This window comes from Branchiostoma floridae, chromosome 14 (assembly GCF_000003815.2).
Source record: "Branchiostoma floridae strain S238N-H82 chromosome 14, Bfl_VNyyK, whole genome shotgun sequence".
NCBI classification, from domain to species: Eukaryota; Metazoa; Chordata; class Leptocardii; order Amphioxiformes; family Branchiostomatidae; genus Branchiostoma; species Branchiostoma floridae.
The window spans coordinates 12,532,528-12,550,349 of NC_049992.1; the positions used below are offsets into that span (position 1 = coordinate 12,532,528).

General features: G+C 42.0%; 2 protein-coding genes across 2 annotated transcripts in view; both read right to left on the reverse strand.

The window, feature by feature from the left end:
• LOC118430137 (protein SFI1 homolog) overlaps positions 1–5,306 on the reverse strand; it is an 8,683-nt gene extending 3,377 nt beyond the window's left edge. Inside the window, exons 1-7 of the mRNA XM_035840846.1 lie at positions 5,188–5,306; positions 4,611–4,817; positions 2,846–2,989; positions 2,159–2,361; positions 1,373–1,726; positions 575–836; positions 126–296 (exon numbers count right to left, since the gene is read on the reverse strand). Coding sequence (XP_035696739.1) covers positions 126–296; positions 575–836; positions 1,373–1,726; positions 2,159–2,310 — 939 coding nt within the window. The 5' untranslated portion in view covers positions 2,311–2,361; positions 2,846–2,989; positions 4,611–4,817; positions 5,188–5,306. The remainder of the gene's footprint in view (positions 1–125; positions 297–574; positions 837–1,372; positions 1,727–2,158; positions 2,362–2,845; positions 2,990–4,610; positions 4,818–5,187) is intronic.
• Positions 5,307–5,800: 494 nt separating this feature from the next.
• Positions 5,801–17,822, reverse strand: part of LOC118430138 — a 30,896-nt gene continuing 18,874 nt past the window's right edge. The window contains exons 12-20 of the mRNA XM_035840848.1: positions 17,479–17,670; positions 16,932–17,010; positions 16,591–16,742; positions 16,101–16,235; positions 15,328–15,612; positions 7,610–7,803; positions 7,129–7,265; positions 6,587–6,762; positions 5,801–6,194 (exon numbers count right to left, since the gene is read on the reverse strand). Of these exons, the coding sequence (XP_035696741.1) occupies positions 5,801–6,194; positions 6,587–6,762; positions 7,129–7,265; positions 7,610–7,803; positions 15,328–15,612; positions 16,101–16,235; positions 16,591–16,742; positions 16,932–17,010; positions 17,479–17,670 (1,744 nt within the window). The remainder of the gene's footprint in view (positions 6,195–6,586; positions 6,763–7,128; positions 7,266–7,609; positions 7,804–15,327; positions 15,613–16,100; positions 16,236–16,590; positions 16,743–16,931; positions 17,011–17,478; positions 17,671–17,822) is intronic.

Genomic DNA, 17,822 nt, shown 5'->3' on the forward strand with positions numbered 1-17,822 from the left:
TTGACATCAATACCTATCTTTGCATGTCTTAAGTCTTAAGTAATGGAGAAAAAAGTTTAACAAAATCAACTCGTATATCCAAAGCAAAGTGCTTTTGACGGGAAAGCCAATGAGCAAGAGTTTTACATCCTTGTAAATTGTATCTGCATGTCTCTAACCTGTTGGAAGTGCTGATTGGCCATTTCTTCCATGTCCTTGCACCACTGGGTCCTGTGGTGCCACAGCAGTGCATATCCCAGCAGCCTCTCCTTCCTTCGCTGGTTCTCCTCACACACCTGCTGCCACTTGGAAAACGTCTGGAACAAACAACAAACGAGTCAGACTCCTCAGATTCATCAACATAGCATAGAATTTGGTCTATAGTCTAAAATAGCATACATTTATCTGCCAACAGCTGTTACAAGGGCTTTTTTGCAAATTAGACCAGGAAGATCATACAAAAGTTGAAGATGTTGGACAAAACTAAGATTGCAAAAATAAAAGGCTACACCCCTAAAAGGCAATGCCAAAAATTTTCATAAAATGTTGTGGAACTAAAAGAGATATATTCTGGTCAGTTGCTAACATGCCATACCTTTTGCAACAAGAAGGCTGCCCTGTGTTTCTTACACCTGGCATCCAATGCCTTCTGTCTCCACCAATCAAAAGCAGCTTCCAGAGCCCCCCTTTCCTTCCTCTTCCAGACCTGGACCAGTGCCCTCTCCTGCCTCTGTCTGTTCCTCCAGTGATGGAAGGATCCTGCCACCAGCCTGCTCTTGTGCTGCTCCTGGAACTCCTGTACCTTACATCTCTCCTGGATACGGCTCTGGGTGACATGATGCCAGGCCAGATAGCAACTACATGGAAAGGACATAAGAAAAAGAATTTCATTACTTGACAATTGTAACAGGACAATGTACAGTATGGCAACTTACAGTTAAGCTGTTGATCATACCTAGACGTGACAAAGTTCTAAGGAACTAAATCTACTTTATGGAATGACATTCAAGGCACTCTAATTATGCCCACTAATACTCTATAACAGATCATTCCTTTATTGAGATACCCTTTAGCCCGTAGGGCTAGTCTACCAGGGTTCGAACATATACAATGCAAACATACATGTATATATATACATAAACATTATGGTAGTATTTATCAACAACTTTAGCTTAATTCTTTATTCCTGTCTTTCTTTCATTCTCTTTCCCCTTTCTTCAAAGATTTACATCTTGTGAACATCTATATAAACATCAGGCCAAACATCAGGCCAAACATTGTCTTGGCGATGATGCAGATTAAAGTTTATAACCTAACTAAGCCTAAGGCATTGTTGTGCCAGTATGGTACCTCTTCCTAAAATATTTCTACAACAGATTATCATGTTGTTTACCTGGTGAGTAGTCCATTGTTAACGCTGGCCTTGATCCTCTGACTCAGTAGCATTCTCATCCTCCATGTGTGGAAGGTTGAACGCAGCTGGCTCCTCTGTTGTCTCTCCTGTAGTTCCAGTGTCCAGGCTCTGTGTACCCTCCTCTCCACGGCCCAGCATCTCCACTGGGTCAGCACATCCTTCATCCTCTGCCTCACCGCCTGCAGGTGCCTCGCCTGCACCTGGTGCTTCTGCTGCAGCCGCAGCTGCCACAGCTGGAAGAACCGGCTCCTGAGCGCCTGCTGTCTGAAGGCCTGGCACTTCTCTCTCCTGTCGGCCTGCTCACGGGCCACGTTCAGCCAGGCCTGGAAATGTCTGTTGGATGGAGAAGTAGGATATGTAGGATTAATCATGATAGTAAGACTTGTTATAGCTAGATTATACTACTCGTTCCTTACAAATTTCTCTTTACAATGGGAGTGTGGAAATACTACTGACAATTTGCAACTTTGGTTCTCTACTGAAAATTCTAACGTGCTGAGTTAGCTATAGTTGTCATAAAGGTCTAAGTTAGGTGTTTACTGGCCAAAATACAAAAATGGCAAAAATGACAGGAACTGTATCTCAAAGGAGTATGATATAAACTATCGTAGTCGTTTAATCTTTTCCCGCTGCCTAACCCTGTTACCAATAGAAAATTGGTAGCAAGATGGCTACTTCAGTGTGCTTAACATTAAAGCTGAAATAGTTGTCGTAATTAAAGAGATTGAAACAGATTTTTATTTAACACACACAAAACTACTTCACCTTTTGACGGTGACGTGCTGATGGTAGCGAGCCACCTGCTGCAGCTGCCTTGCCCGCCACACCCACACCTGGAAGCACTGCGCCATGTTCTTCAGCCGGATGTGGTCCTGCACCTGCCGCGCCAGCCGGTCCAGCTGCTGGTTCTCACTCATCACACCCTGCCAGATCTCAACTATCTTCTGCAGACGACGAAGGTCATTTGCCTGCAATACAAGCGACAGGGTTAGCTTACCAGTAATAGCTAATGTTAACCATCTGAAATATAGTGATGTACAGTTACATATGTATAGTGTGTAAAGAAAATAATGTACATGATTATTCTGTGAGCACACTGATTCTATAGCAATGCCTGTGTCTGTAGGGATGGAAAACAAAAACGTCATAAAAACATTGATGTACATTGATCCACTGTCGCTAGTTTTGAGGGATGGCTGGATCGTTCTATTGTTAGTGAAAGAAGCGCAGGATTTGGGTTTTCCTCTTTTATTTCTTTACAGATATATCTGACACGCACACATCATGTACAATCATACAAACATATCTAACTTAGATCCTTACAATACTGAGGAACTCTTGCAGATAGTGTCAACACTTACATGTAAAGTGAACACTCAAAGTTTATCCTGTTTTCTAAAGTGATTTGATGATACAAAAAGGTAACTTTCATTTTTTGCTACCAGTGCTCACCTTGTTTTTCCATGTACAGAAGGCCCTCCACACCAGTGTGTCCTGTGCATGTCTGTCAGCAACTCTACTCTTCTGTGCCTTCCTCCTTCTGTAGGATGTGTACTGTAACCAAGCACGTAGGGAGCCTGACAACACTACAGTCTCCTGTGTGGGGAACGTACATGTATCAACAATCTTAATCATGTGGTACAGAATACATTAAGCATAAACATGTAATATCTACTGTAGCGAAACACCAACTGATATAAATTTTCTTATCTACTGTAAATTACTGTTACTTTATTCCAGAGAAACAGACCTGATTTGCTGATTATTCGTTTTCTTTTAAGATTCATTTAGTGACTTATAAACTGCCTTAATTTAATGTCAATAGTGATGTAAAATCCCTTTGATTATATTATCAGAGCTTAATACTGAATCATTGTCCTGTATCATCCCTTATTGCATCTTCTCTAACATTACAGAGACTGCCTTATCCAGAATGATATTACATACATAGAATGTCAAGAACCCAACACACTTACAAAAAAGAGTAGGGATGTCCCAGTGTGCTAGGCGAAAAATGTGAGCTACTTGTATAGCAAAGTAACGGGAGGTGACCCAACACGGTACGCTTTTTCTTGCGCTCAAACTCATGACGCTCCATCGCTAGTTGCCTGAGAGTGGTCAAATTTTGATGACTGAATTTTTTACACATAGATCTAAACAACATACTTGAATAAGAAATGCATTCATGTGGTTCATGAACCTTTCGCGATGCGTGTTACAAGCGGCAAACACTGTGTGAGACAATTTCGTGTATGTAACCTTCCAATTTTGCGCTACGCTGGACAGTGTGCCTAACTCGGTACGCTTTTTTTACATTTTGCTCTCTTCAGAAGTAATTGGTAAATTTGAATACACAGAAAAAAATTAATAGTATGATATTTTAGCTTTCTTTTGACAGTAAAATCGTGACTGTATGTACTTCTTGTCTCACATGAGGAAGGCTGTACCTAGAACAATCCAGCTGATGTTTTTACGGGCAATGGGCTGAATGCACGTGCACTGATTGTGAATGCCCAACTAAAAAAACCATTACGAAAAAAAGACACCGCCAACATCAACAAAACTCTGTCTGATTATATGAAAATATCATCTACATCTCTATCAATCATTATTTTCATAGACAGCACGAATCATTTGTTACAGTCAAATAAATCTTTGGAGCGTACTCTAGTCTGCCACCTTCACGGCCACACTCCCTTGGGACTCCCTTGGGAGTACAATGGTGGCAATGTTTATGTCGCTTCCTATTGGTTGCTTTTCTACTCAACAGACATTTGAAGACCCATATTCATAGTGTTTTCTGGAGCTTTATTTATGTGTATCATGGCAGTTGTGTGACTGCTTGGAAGAGTTCGTATAGTTAGCGACACGAGCCGCCAATACGCAGAGGCCGGTGACCGCAGTGATTCAGCACTGTCAACATTACTGTTAGAATTCTGTTTTTTTTTTTACACATGAAGTAAATATGTTTAAGTATACTTGGAATGCAAATTAAAGCTGTGTGCATGGATTTGGTTTATTTACCTTTGTAATCAGCATAGTCAGTGGCAACAAACACGGTGTACTTATGGATAATAAGATCAGCAAAAAATCCGTACCGTCTTACGACGGGAACCGTCTTAGGGCGGCCCCCATTAGTACTCTACAGCTAGCTCCTTCAACTAGCATCATACTTAACCTCACTTAAAGAAAAGAAAAGAAGACAAGCCGCCTTTACCCTGTGAGCGTGTGCCTTGAGAGAGTTGTTGGTGCTGTGTCTCCACTCCCTGAAGGCATGTTTGAGGTGAATATGTGCACAGCGCTGCTGTAGCTGGGCCGCCTTCTCTCTCAGCTGTTTCTGTCTCCACACAAACTCCTTCCACTGGGAAAAGGCAACGCTCACCGGCCAGTGACGCCAGCGAAGGATGGCTGATGTCAGGAAGTCCTAGTAAAACAAACATTTTTATGGTAATGTGTAAGAAAATTGATCATGACTAAAATGTTTTGAATTAGAAAATATTGCGGAGAATATCCAACATTTAGTTTCTGTTCCTATGCAATGGAAGCTGTCGCATTGCTTTTAGGACTACTAGGGGTTTTATCAAGATTGTTTAATTTTTGTGAAGAAAATTTAGTAAACAATTCCATACAAAGCAATGAAACTAAAACCATCTTCTTTCTTAATATATTTTCCAAACTGTAACATATGATATTCATTACAGGGGGAATTTACATCCAAACTAAGTGTACACGATTGATAACACAACACACACAAAAAACAACTGGGCTGTGTATGTCAGATTTTTCTCCCCTACCTGAAGGTATGAACAAGGGATCTCCACACCAACCGACTCGAACCAGCCACTCAGGGTGGACTCGGTAGACTGGCTGGTTCTCCGTCCAGGCCAGCCGGCTGGCACCAACGACGAGCAGCTTTCCTCACTTGAACTCACGTCAGCATCCCATGCATGGCTGTAGAAGTTCATGTAGGGGGAAAATTAAAGTTTTCAGCCATCAACAACAATTCAGAAAAAATCTAACCCTTGAAGGTAACTGAAACTTTTGAATAGACTCAGTCTATGAAAATGAATGGAAATGATTTCATCTGTATCTAAGATACATAACTGTTACTACGTAGTGATACTTTAAGCAAGTAATCTAATCACAATTGACTTTGACTTAATTCAGATCCACATTTAACATAGTGTAAAAGTATTCTAATGGTATGCAAGATGACCACAAACCCTTACCTGTATGTACAGACACCAGTAGAAACAGAACTCTAAATTACTAGTCGAAAAGCAAGTGCTAGACTTAGCAGCATTATCAGCAATGCTGTCTGTGAGTCTGTGTAATGTATTTGTCACACTTTTTAATAGATAAATAAGTGCTAAACTAAAAAGCTACCACTGTCTCAATACAAGAAACTTACCAGTGAGGAAAGCGATGGAAGCTGGAGCGTGTGTCGCTGGACTCAGATGACGGGTCGGTTGTGAGTGAGGGTCTCTTTCCGCTGTGGAAACCGCTGCTGTTGTTGGACAACTCCGGAGCCACAGCGCCATGGAACCCCGCCCCCTGGAAACCTGCGCTGCTATTGGTGGACCACTGCGGCGCCGTGGTGTTGCTATGGAAACCGCTGCTCTCGTAAGATGACACCTGCGAGGCTGTGGACTCCTGGTCACTGCTGGGTACGGAGGACTGGATGTTGAGCAGGGACTGGTTAAACTGCTCCACAGACTGGCGGAAGGACTCCTTGGAGTGCAGGTTCCAGGAGCGGAGCATGTGCCGGAGGTGGTCTTCCTCCCTCGTGTGACGGAACTCCCTGGGGACAAAATCAATACTCAGAAAACCAGTTCCACCATAGTGTGCCAACTGTAATCCCTGGTCAAAACTGTTTCGAGCACTTATAATCTGCATATGAAACACAAAGTAAAAAATGTTTCAATGTTGTTTTCAAGTTCTAATGTGCTGGCTGCAATACAATCAGTCATTATTTTTTGTATATTGGTCTAAACTCTATTCAGAGTTCTCCCTTCTGCAATACAAATTGGTGCTTAAAGGCTACTTCAGCATGGGGAGGTTGAAACTTGACCATGATAACAATGCCTTCTTGCAATCATAAGTACATTTGTGGCAAGCAAACAAAAAGTAAAATGTTCACAGCCATCCATGCAGAATTGGTAGTCCTGTCAGAGAAGTAAGATGTGTGCTTACTTTGCGACCTGTTGTGCCTTGAGTCTCTCCTTCCACTGTGACAGAGCCCACCTGAGCAGCAGCTCAGCCCTCTGTTCCTGCAGTATGTCTGTAGACTGGGCCCGGGTCTTCTTCTGTCCTGCTACATACTGCTGCCAGTGGCTCAGGGCGTTGGATAACAGCACACGGGCACGGGCCTGAGGAAACCACAACACAAGGTAGGAGTCAAAAACTGTTGGAAGCAAACAGCATGCAGGCAGGGCATAAAGGAAATCAAGCACAAGTTTGAAACTGTTCGAAACTACAGTAAAAACACACAAATTCATTTCTTTTTGTTCTCAGACTTTGGAGGTAAAAACTTCAAAAGTAACAAAATGCAAACAGAATCCCAACTAAAATTATAAAAAATTAATGTTCTGTTTCACTGAAAGAAAGTTTCTACACAAGCAAGGGTATGACTACAAACTAACTACAAAATGTACAATAGGGGACACAACAAGATACTGACAAATTTTCCTAGTAAAAACATAAAAAAGGAATAGACAAATTTGTGTTTTCCCTACCATGTTGCCATGTTCCACCTCCCTCTGTAGTTCCCTGAGCTGAGCCTGTTGTTGCCAGTGTAAGAACCTCCTCTTGAGAGCTTGTGCCTTGTGTCGGATCTCCTTTTCTTCTAACTCATGTCTCCTCTCAACAAGCCCTGAACATCAAAATATACTCTTTAACAAACTTGAGATAATACAGTGCAGCAGTATACTGTACAGTGACCTATCATTCAGGAGAGACAAACAATGAAGGACTGTATTGGGCTTAAATGTTGGTGCAAATTTTGTTTCAGTTTTTTTTTTAGCAAACTTTGTTTGAGCAAGGATTTCAAGAGAATCCCTCAAACCCAACTCCCAAGAAAATTAGTTCATAACAGTCAGTACATATATAACAATGAGCAAGAATTTAAAAACAATCCCTCGGACCTAACTCCTAAGAAAATTAGTACATTACAATGCCGAAAGAAGTGCTGCAAACCAATAAAAAGATATATCTCACCCCTCCATCCTTGGAAGGCCCTTCTGACTTTCGACATGTCGAGTTTGGTTTCTGCTGCCTGCTGCGTCTGTCGGAGGTTCGACCGTTGGTGCCAGTGGGAGAACGCCACAGAGAGCTGCTGCCGTCGGAAATATTCCAGGCTGGCCTGGCAACGCTGCTTCCTCAGAACTACCCATCTCCATGCATCCCAGTATCTGTCAATCAATCAATCAATTTACTAATCAACCAATCAAGTAACAGTTTTATAATGACAATGATCTTTATTTGCATGACCTTGCCCATATGGGCTAAATGCAGTAGTTACATAAAACTTTGCTGTAAAGAATCTTTACAGTGGCAGTGGGAGAGACAGAACAACTAAGGCTATGCTACACTATAAGTACATCTATCGTTTACAAAATAGTCAAATATGTAATGCTATACTATTCTACAATTTACATGTCTCTTTTCTCTTCTTGAAACAAGTGTATATGAATTCACAGAGTTTTTGCAGTACAATGTTGTCAGATGATTTCATTATGTATACAAAAAGCTCATCTTTTACTAACTGTTTAGCTCGTGTATCAAAATTCAGGGCATTAATAAAAGAATTACGTATATCACTATATAACTCACATTCCAATACAAAATGAACTTCATTTTCAATATCTTTGGCGTTACAAAGTGTACAGATTCTATCACTCGGAGGAGTCCGGTTGTATCTTCCTACTTCTATTTGTAAAGGGTGATCACTAATTCTTAATTTAGCCATGGCTCGGCGATGGCTGAAATTATGTATATTTAGGTACTGTTCTCTTTCGTAGCTGTCTTTGAACTTCCTGTACGTTCTTAGTTTGTTTCCTTGATTTTCCTTTTTTCCATTAGAGTTGAGTTCGGAATAGAAAGTCTGTAGAAATATGTCTTTCAATCTTTGTTTCACTTGCGACTGAGCTGATGGTATATTATAGTCTTGGTTCAACAGTAGGTACCCATAACCAGACTCCTCGAGAATCTTACTTACATTTGAAAGCCAACATGGTACCTTACGTCGGTGTAGATCTTGTTGTACAAGGAGTGCTTGATATTGTAAACTATTTGTTGGTACTTCTCTAGTTAACCTGCTATAATAAGAGTAGAGCCTGCTGCAAGCCTCGATCCGCAAAGGAAACCTGCCAAGTTCCGCTCTTGTGGCGAGGTTACTAGCATTTCTTCTTACTCCAATGATAGCTTTACAGAATTTCAAATGTGCTTGCTCTAGTGGGGAATTATCATTTAAACCAGCATTGCCCCACACTTCTGCACCATACAACAATATAGGTACAATACATGCATCAAATAACTTACATTGCAGTGATACTGAGGGATTATTTTCGCCCAGAGTTGTTCTAATGCTAAACATCGCTCTTAGCGCCTTCTTTTGGAGGGTTTTCATGGCTGTGCTGAAGTTACATCCCGCTGTGAATACCACGCCTAAATAACAATATGAGGAGACTACATCTAGGTCTTTGTCTAATAAATAGAATTTAAAGTTTGACAATATTTCTCCTTTTCTATTAAAAATGATAATTTTTGTTTTCTTGAGGTTTACTGTTAGTTTCCACTTGCTGCAGTATAGACCGAGAATATTGATTGCATTCTGTAGGCCACGTTGACTTGATGATAAGATAACAACGTCATCGGCATAAAATAAACTCGATACTTGAGATGAATGGAGAATAGGAGCATCCAGGTCTCCTGTATTGAGATCATTTACTAAATCGCTAATGTACAGATTAAATAACGAGGGGCTTAATACACAGCCCTGTCTCACGCCGATTTCTATGGGGAAAGTTTCACTCAAGCCTATCTTGGTCTTTACACAAGCTTCTGATTGATTGTATAAACTATTCATGATATCGAAGAATTTGCCAGAAATGCCTTTTGAGAGAAGTTTGAATAGAAGACCATGATGCCAAACGGAATCGAAAGCCTTCGATAGATCAACAAAACAAGCAAAGAGTCGTTTACCGGACTGTGTGTATTTAGAGATTAGGGTTTTCAATATAAATATATTATCTGCTGTTCTGTATTTTTTTCTGAATCCTGTTTGGTTAGGTTTTAATATTTCGTTTTCTTCCATAAAAGTTGACAATCTTTTGTTAAGGATCGAGCTGAATAATTTTCCGAGACAGCTTGAGATGGCAATACCCCGATAATTGTTTGGATCATCTTTTCTTCCCGACTTGTGTATTGGGACAATATAGCTTCTCGACCAGTATTGTGGGAAGGTTCCTGTTTCTAGTACGCTATTAAATAGCTTTGCGAGGGGTCTCAGTAAAAGTATTTTTCCCCCTTTTAACATCTCATTAACTATCATATCCTCCCCGCTAGCCTTTTTGGTTTTGAGTGCTTGAATCGCAGTGCAAATTTCAGATTCTGTGACGCAATAGTCTAGGGGTCCTTGACTTGTGTTATCTTTTTGTAAAACCTTTAATTTGTTTAATATTTCTTTCTCGAAATTGTAGTCAAATACCTGTTTCTCTAATCTAGACCTGCTGTGAATGGATTTAAAGTGATCTACCCATGTATCTGTTGGTATGACTTCTTGATCTGTTGATTTTTCATTCTTTAGTTTTTTTAGTAGGTTCCAGAACGCTGTTGGGTTTTTGTCCTGCAGATTTTGTAGTTGTGTTAAAAGATAGTTTTCATGTTCCCTTTTACGTTTTCGAATAAGTTTGTTAAATTCTTTCTTTTTCCTGAAGTAACTGCCTCTTATGAACGGGTTTTTTGGGTTGCGCACAAGTAGATATCTTAAATTTCGTAGCTCGTTTCTCGCCTCAAAGCAGGATTTGTCAAACCACCGTTTGTTTCTTTTAGATTGTTTCGATTTCTTCTTATGTTTTACTTGCAAAGACATTCTGCCCGCTGTCACTAATATTTCTTGAAACTCTTTTACTTTTTGGTCTAAGTCTGCTTTTGTTGTTGCACTATTAAGACTAAAAGACGAGAAGTCTTTTAATTTCTGAGTGATTATCGGGCAGTTTAATGCATCTATAAATTTTTGGGTAGAGTCTGGACCCCAAACAAATCTCTCTGGGAAAAGACGTGAATTTGATTTTGCTACTTTTACATGTTCAAATGAACGTGATGCTGACCTAATATTTAATGAGACCATACAATGATCTGAAAAGTCTGTTAATGGGTGTACTTTGAACATACTGATGTTATGAAATAGTGTACTGCTGGCGATTACATAGTCGACCGTGCTACAGCCATTGGGCTGGTAGCAGGTGTATTTGCCACTCAAATCCCCCAGTATCCTCCCATTCAGTATGCGTAAGTCAGACTGGGTGCATAAATTTGTCAAGCTTTTGCCAAAACCGTTTGCAGGATTTCTATCGGAAAAGTTTCTAGGGATGTCTATATTAGTGAGCATTTCAGGTTCAAGGTCTAAATCTAAGGGGTCATCTTCATTAAAGTCTTGCAGAGAACCTAACCGGCTGTTGAAGTCTCCCCCAAGAATCACATAACCTTTCGAGGAAAACAGCTCTATGTCCTGTTCTAAGACATCAAAAATCGAATCGTCGGCTCTTTTATGAACGGCCGAATAAACAGGACTTATATATACACTACAGAGAAAAACATCTTTGGGTGTACCTAAGAGGTCTTTTGATACACGAACCCAGAGTAAATCGTTACATTCAGAAGTACCCCGTTCTCTTTTGATGTGTTTTTCAATTTCTTTTCTAAAATAAAATATGATTCCTCCTGAATTTCTTTTAGCTTTCTGATGTTTTTGTCTAAATGATGAGAGATGATGAAAATTTTGAAAGTCTACTTCTGATGATTCATTACTCCAGGTTTCAATAAGAGCAAAGAGATCTAGTTTTTCTAATCTACTTCTAAAACTATCTTCTTCAAGTTTCTTACCCAATCCATGTACATTCCAAAAGCCTATATTCAATGAACTGTAAGGCATAGTTTTGCAAAACCAGAGTACTGACTTTTTCCCTGCTTTTACGATAAATAAGCCTACCTTACTGAGGAGCATTCTTAGTCATCTACACTTGTAAAGTTTCTACTATATCTTGTTGTTCCATTTGTCTAATACTACCCAAGGTCTCATATACTTAACGTAACTTAACTTAATATCCAGCGAAGTTGTAGACTCCGTTTATGTATTATTCTTTTAAGTATCACAACATTTCTATCGTTCTGTATGCTATCCAAATATCCAGCGAAGTTGTAGACTCCGTTTATGTATTATTCTTTTAAGTATCACAACATTTCTATCGTTCTGTATGCTATCCAAATATCGTGAATAATGTAAGGATACGGCGCTGGAGGTTAGAACCCTCTGTAGCTGCGACGCCAGGCTGGGTGATCTTCGTGTCGCTGGGGTTGAAACCATGTTCTCGGCCCGTTCATCTCTCCTGCCAACCAGTCCAGGTATGGGTCGCCATAACCGTGGATTCCGTGGAGTGGTGTGTTGAGCGGTGGATGCCAGTCTGGGTTCTGTCCGTCGCGTGGACGATAGTCTGCGTTCGGTCGGTTGTGGTGGTGTGTACGCCAGTCTGAGTTCTGTGGGTCGCGTGGACGATAGTCTGGGTTCTGTCGGTCGTGGTGGTGTGTAGGCCAGTCTGAGTTCTGTCGGTCGCGTGGACGATAGTCTGGGTTCTGTCTGTCGTGGTGGTGTGTAGGCCAGTCTGAGTTCTGTCGGTCGTATGCACGCCAGTCTGAGTCAGGTCGGTTGTACGTGCGCCAGTCAGGGTTCTGTCGCTCGGACGGGCGGCAGCCTGGATTCGGCAAGTCGTGCGGACGCCAGTCTGGGTTCGGCTTCCAGTCAGAGTTTGGGTTTGATAGACGCCACCCTTGAGATGTGCGTTGCCTGGTTTGCTCTGACGTCTGCGTGAGACTTGCTTCTGAGCGGGTTTGTCGGTCTGCCAACTGTGTTGGAGCACTGGTCCTTTTTTTCCCTCTATTGTAGGGACCCATTCCTACAGTCGGATGAATGGCAGCCTTCCAGCTAGCTGCCAGCACTTTAAGGCCGTCTCTGTTGAGGTGGTACCCATCTTGTTTGTACAGAGTTGCCTTGATGGAACCATTTTCCCCTAGATAGCTGTTGTCTGCCAGGCTGATATAGGAGGTTTCTTGGTTGAGAATATCCAAGAAAGTGTTCACGTCTCGTATGACTTCCATCAGATGTTTGTCGTTTCTCGGCGGTATGGCAGACATAACTATGGTCGCGTTGGGGTATTTTGAGTGTGTTGTCGCTACCAGCTGTCTCAGGTTCTCCGTTACACCGTTTGCCGCCCTTTCCTCTCTTACGTCATTTGTCCCCACGTGGTAGACAATGCACTTGGGATCCGAGTACACCGTTGTTGTGATCAGTTCTATGGCTTGAGGAACTGTCATCGCTGAGTGTTTGTCTGTTTGTTTACCTGGGTAGAGCACGCTGGGGATAATGCCTTTTGTGTTTGAGTCCCCAATGATGACTATTTCTGCTAAGCTGTTATCACCTGAGCGCCTTGGCGCTGGCCGTGTCTGCGGCTGGTCATTGTTACGTGTTGAGTGGGATGATTGGTCCTTTGTCTTGCGTTCTGCTTGTAGTTTGTTGTTATCAGCTGTGCCGGACTGTGACCGACTGCTGCCGCGGATAGCTTTTAACGCACTTGCGATCTGTTCTGTACCTGTTGTGTCGTCCGATAAAACCTCGAATCTGTTTCTAGTGGGGATGGTGAGCACGGCTGCAGCGGTGTTGTTTGATGACTCATGTTGTCTTGTTGAGGGAGCTGTTTTTGGAGAGGTGTCCGCCTGACTCACGGTGCGGTCCCCGCTTTTTGTGATTTTCTGTTCCAAGAGCATTATTCTGTTTCGTAGGTTTTTGTTCTCTGCTTCTAGTGCATTGACGCGTCTTTTTAGTGTTTCACTGTCGCTAGTTTTTGCCATTTTCTCGGCGGGAGTGTCCTTTGTTTTCGACAACAGAGCTTCCATGTGAGAAATGCGCGACGATAAGGTGTCAATCAGCGAAATGCGCGCAGACAATGCGTCAAACTTCTCGTTTTCGTGAACGATTCTGTTTGTCAGAATAGCCTCCAGCTTATCTACACTACATTGGAGCATAGAAAGTCTATCGTTGTTGTTCCCATCGATCGCTGCACTGGTGTGTGACCCAACCGTCATCTTTGGGGTTGTTTCCTCATGGTCGTGTGACCCAACCGTCATCTTTGGGGTTGTTTCCTCATGGTCGTGTGACCCAAACGTCATCTTTGGGATTGTTTCCTCGTGGTCGACGTTTTGGCGTGATTCGGGCGACTCTGTGTCACTGTCAGCTGCAATGCTATCCAGTGAGCAGTGATTGCATATGAACACACTTTCCACATTTTTGATTAGCTCGTGTAGTATGAACTCATGCACGCCAGTACACGCATAATGGAACCAGTTATGACACATGTCACACTGGATAACACCGGCATCCTCGGGCCCAGGGCGGTTACATTCATTGCACATGATATCTTCACATTCCACTTCAGCGATCGTACATGTTGATGCCATCGACTTTTTCAACTCTTCGAAGGTGTACATTACCCAGAGGTAACATGCTGGGCCTTGTACCAGGATCTTGCAAGTATGATAGATGTGTAGAGTTACTGTACCAATGAGTTCGTCTGTGTCTGGGTCATGGAAAGGCGCTGTGAGCTGGTTACCGTTCACGTATTCACCGTTCTTTCCTTTCTTTCCTTTCTTCTCAGTTGGCATGTTATAATGAGTTTCCACAATCTCTATCCACTTTTTGTCCGAATCTGCCGGGATATACACCGTCACACTGTTTTCATTGTACTGGATGAAGTAACTATCATCTGGTTTGGCCTTCTTATCTCGTTGCGCTGGCTCTGCGATTTCGTTTGTTTGGTCGTAAAGCCGTCGACGCTCGTCGTCTGATAGAACATAGAATGCCTTGCTTACCTCGCGGAAGTTTTGACGGTCTGCGGCCAGGAGATGCTTGTCCTTTGTAGAGTTGGTAGTTTTCTCGTGTTTCTTCACTTCTTCTTTGTACGCAGAGATGATCTGGTTTTCCTTTGCGTCGTTAGCTATTCCCAGTAAGCTGTATAGCTTGCCGGGTGTCCGTTTCTTGTGGTCGTCGTTCGCCATTTTGTCGGCTTGGGTCCGCTTGGTCTTTGTTCTTTGCTGCGCTGTTGATTTCCCGACAGAAATTGGCTAATAAAGCTCTAGAAACGTTTAGAAACGTTTAAAAATGTAACTAGGGTGGCTGTATACGGTGCCACCTTTACTTTGACGTACTTTGACAGATCCTATTACCGTAAAAGCAGGGAAAGTCGTTCACTCAAGCGGAGCGGTCTAACGGAGGTGTTAGCCTCGCCGCCATCTTGGATAGCATCTAGTTAATAAGTGTGGAACAAAATGGGGGAAGTGGTGTCAAAGCATAAGTTTGTGACGTGAAAACTTCATTTGAGACCAGCTTTACTGGAATGAACCTTGATGCAGTATCCTTGCTGCAGTATACGTTTTGGCAGCTAGGTGGCATGAATGTACTGCAAATTACTATTTAGAAATTCATTATAAGGTTGCTTCCCTCGACTAACAGAGAGGTTTTGGGGTGGAAGTTTAAATGCCAAGTGTTGCCAACTTGTCTTTTTAATGGCTAAGTAAATGCAGACCGATCAATCTCATTCAGAATACAACACCTGAAATGAAAAAAGGACAATCCAAAACCTAAGAAGTATGTTTCTTACATGTACCTGACAATCTCTCTCCTTTTCCTCCTGGCAGCCAGAGGAGCGATGGTTTGAGTCTGCTGGTTGAGGATTCTCCAGGCAGTGAACATGCGGTGGAGCCGGTTCTTCTGTACCACCTGTCTGGCCATGTCCACCCTCAGCCGGTCGTGGTCAGACACTCGTTTAGCCAACAGCCAGGCACCGAAGGCTGCTCTGGTCACCCTCCGGTCCCGGAGAGGCTGGGTCTTGACTAACAACACCTCCAGGTGTTTTCTGTGCACCACATATCTCCATTTCTGTATGGCTTTTCTGTAGAAGTAGATTGAAGTCAGTCAAAGAATTCAATTTGCACATAACTTGTAAAAATACAGCAGAAGCCATTTACATGTAACTGCAAAACGGTTTACGAGACACTTGCATGGGATCCCCAAATCCTAAACCGGTGCAGTCCAGCTAGACAACTTCGCATGGTTGCACCACCAAGATAATTGCACAAAATAAAGTGGCGAATGGGGTGTGCAATTAAACAGCTTCTACAAATGATGAATCTACTACATTTCATTGTAACATTCATTTTTATCATCAGTCTGTATCTGTATCTGTATCTATATAGCCGGTATAACCGCCATTCGGCGTAACACACCAGCTTCGCAGGCGCGCGGCGCGGCAGCAGCTGGTTATATTACACCTAACGACCCGTCACACCTAACTATAAATCAAAATCTGTAAACAATAAAAAAACTTCTACAGTCAAATCTGAAAAATCTCTAGCAGATTGTGGGTTTATTCTGTAATACCTGACACATTTGAGTGACCACATTTCCCTGGCTTGTTGGTGGGACAGTCTGGACTGAAACTGTGCTCTCCAGTGGTTCAGGATGACCAGCTTCAGTCTGTGCTCTCTACTGTCACAGAGAACTTGCATCTTTGTCCTGTAAAATATAGTGGTCTTATAAATACACTGTGTACATGTACATCATCTTCTTAAGCTTTTAAGAAAGTAATATTTTTTTTTATTCTGTCTAAAACTATACATACACTGTGTACATGTACATCATCTTACTAAGCTTTCAATTAAGTGATGTTTTCATTCTAGCTGAAACTACAGTACTGTAGCAGCATTTTTTACTTATTGCTGTCTTTTTCAATTTTTTTTACAATATGTTCAATTTTCCCAACAGAACTTTGCAATACGGGTTTTTACGCACACAAAAATTTGTATATTTGTCATTTAACCAATGCCTACTGTATCAACATGGAGTGTCAAAACATTATGAGAGAACTTACTTGAGGTCTACCCTATACTGCACATGTTCCCTCCATGCTGAGAAGGATTTCTTCAGCACCAGTCGATGCAACACAACACAGGCCTGCTCCCGGCCCTCGCGCAACTGTTTGGTACGAGACAGCCAGCTGTACAGCACTCTTCTCTTCAGCGACTGCAGGAAATGTGTCAAACAATGAGCTTTTCATCCAACAGGACTTTTCAACAACATTATCAGTACTAAATGTAATTAGATTTGTTACAACCATGCATGCGTGGTACTGAATAATACTAAAAGAAGATACAATGTTAGTAACTGAGTTCACTTTAAAATTTAATCATTGAAAATAGTGACTGTCTGTACCTTTCTGGCCATGGAGTCAGTGATCCGCCTGTACATGAGTTTCCTCTTCCACCGTAACATCCATACTTGGAGGGCTCGTCTATCAGAATAATCAAAAAGGGAAGGTTACCTTTATGGATCTATTCTTAAAGTGGGAGAAATAAACACAGTATCAACATTACGTCTGGCATTATCCAAGGTACAGATATAATTGCTGACAAGTAGCTCAGCAAAACAGAAAGGAGGAAAAGGAAAGAAAGCCAAAAGAAAGCAATGAAGCAAAGAACGGGCTATGTCCAACTAAACAAAAGTAGGATGGGGCGAAGTACAAAAGAAGCATACTGCAGGAAGAAAAAGAGTTATTCTGTACACTGGATATGATATCAGAAACGGTCATCAGACAGCCATTCGGTGTCTTTTGTCAGTGACACAGTGAGAAAAACCGAGATAGTTTTTATATCCTTGCTGTGAATGGATATGCAAAAGAGATATAGTTGGAGACAGGTTTATCCTAACTATGATTATGAATTAATATGCAAAAAGGGGAGGAAGACAAATGTACATGTACCTGACATGTTCCTGTTGTTTCCTGCGCTGCACCCTGGCAGCCTTGAGTTCCTGTCTCCACCTGCTGAAGCAGCCCCTGGTCAGGGCCAGTCTGTAGTGCTCCTTACACAGGCTGACTTCCCGCACGTGCTGTACCTTGGCTACCTGGGTGTGCTGTCTCCACTGGAGGAAGGACTGGGCTAGCACTACATGGCTGCACATGGTGGGGAGGAGAGTAAGAAGTCAGTAAAGCCCATTAGGCTAATGTTACATTTCCAAACAGGGGCCCAGCTGGGTTTTTGGCAAAAAGGAAAAATAGAAACGTATACAAAAATTATATGATGCCCACTATTCTCTTTATCATCT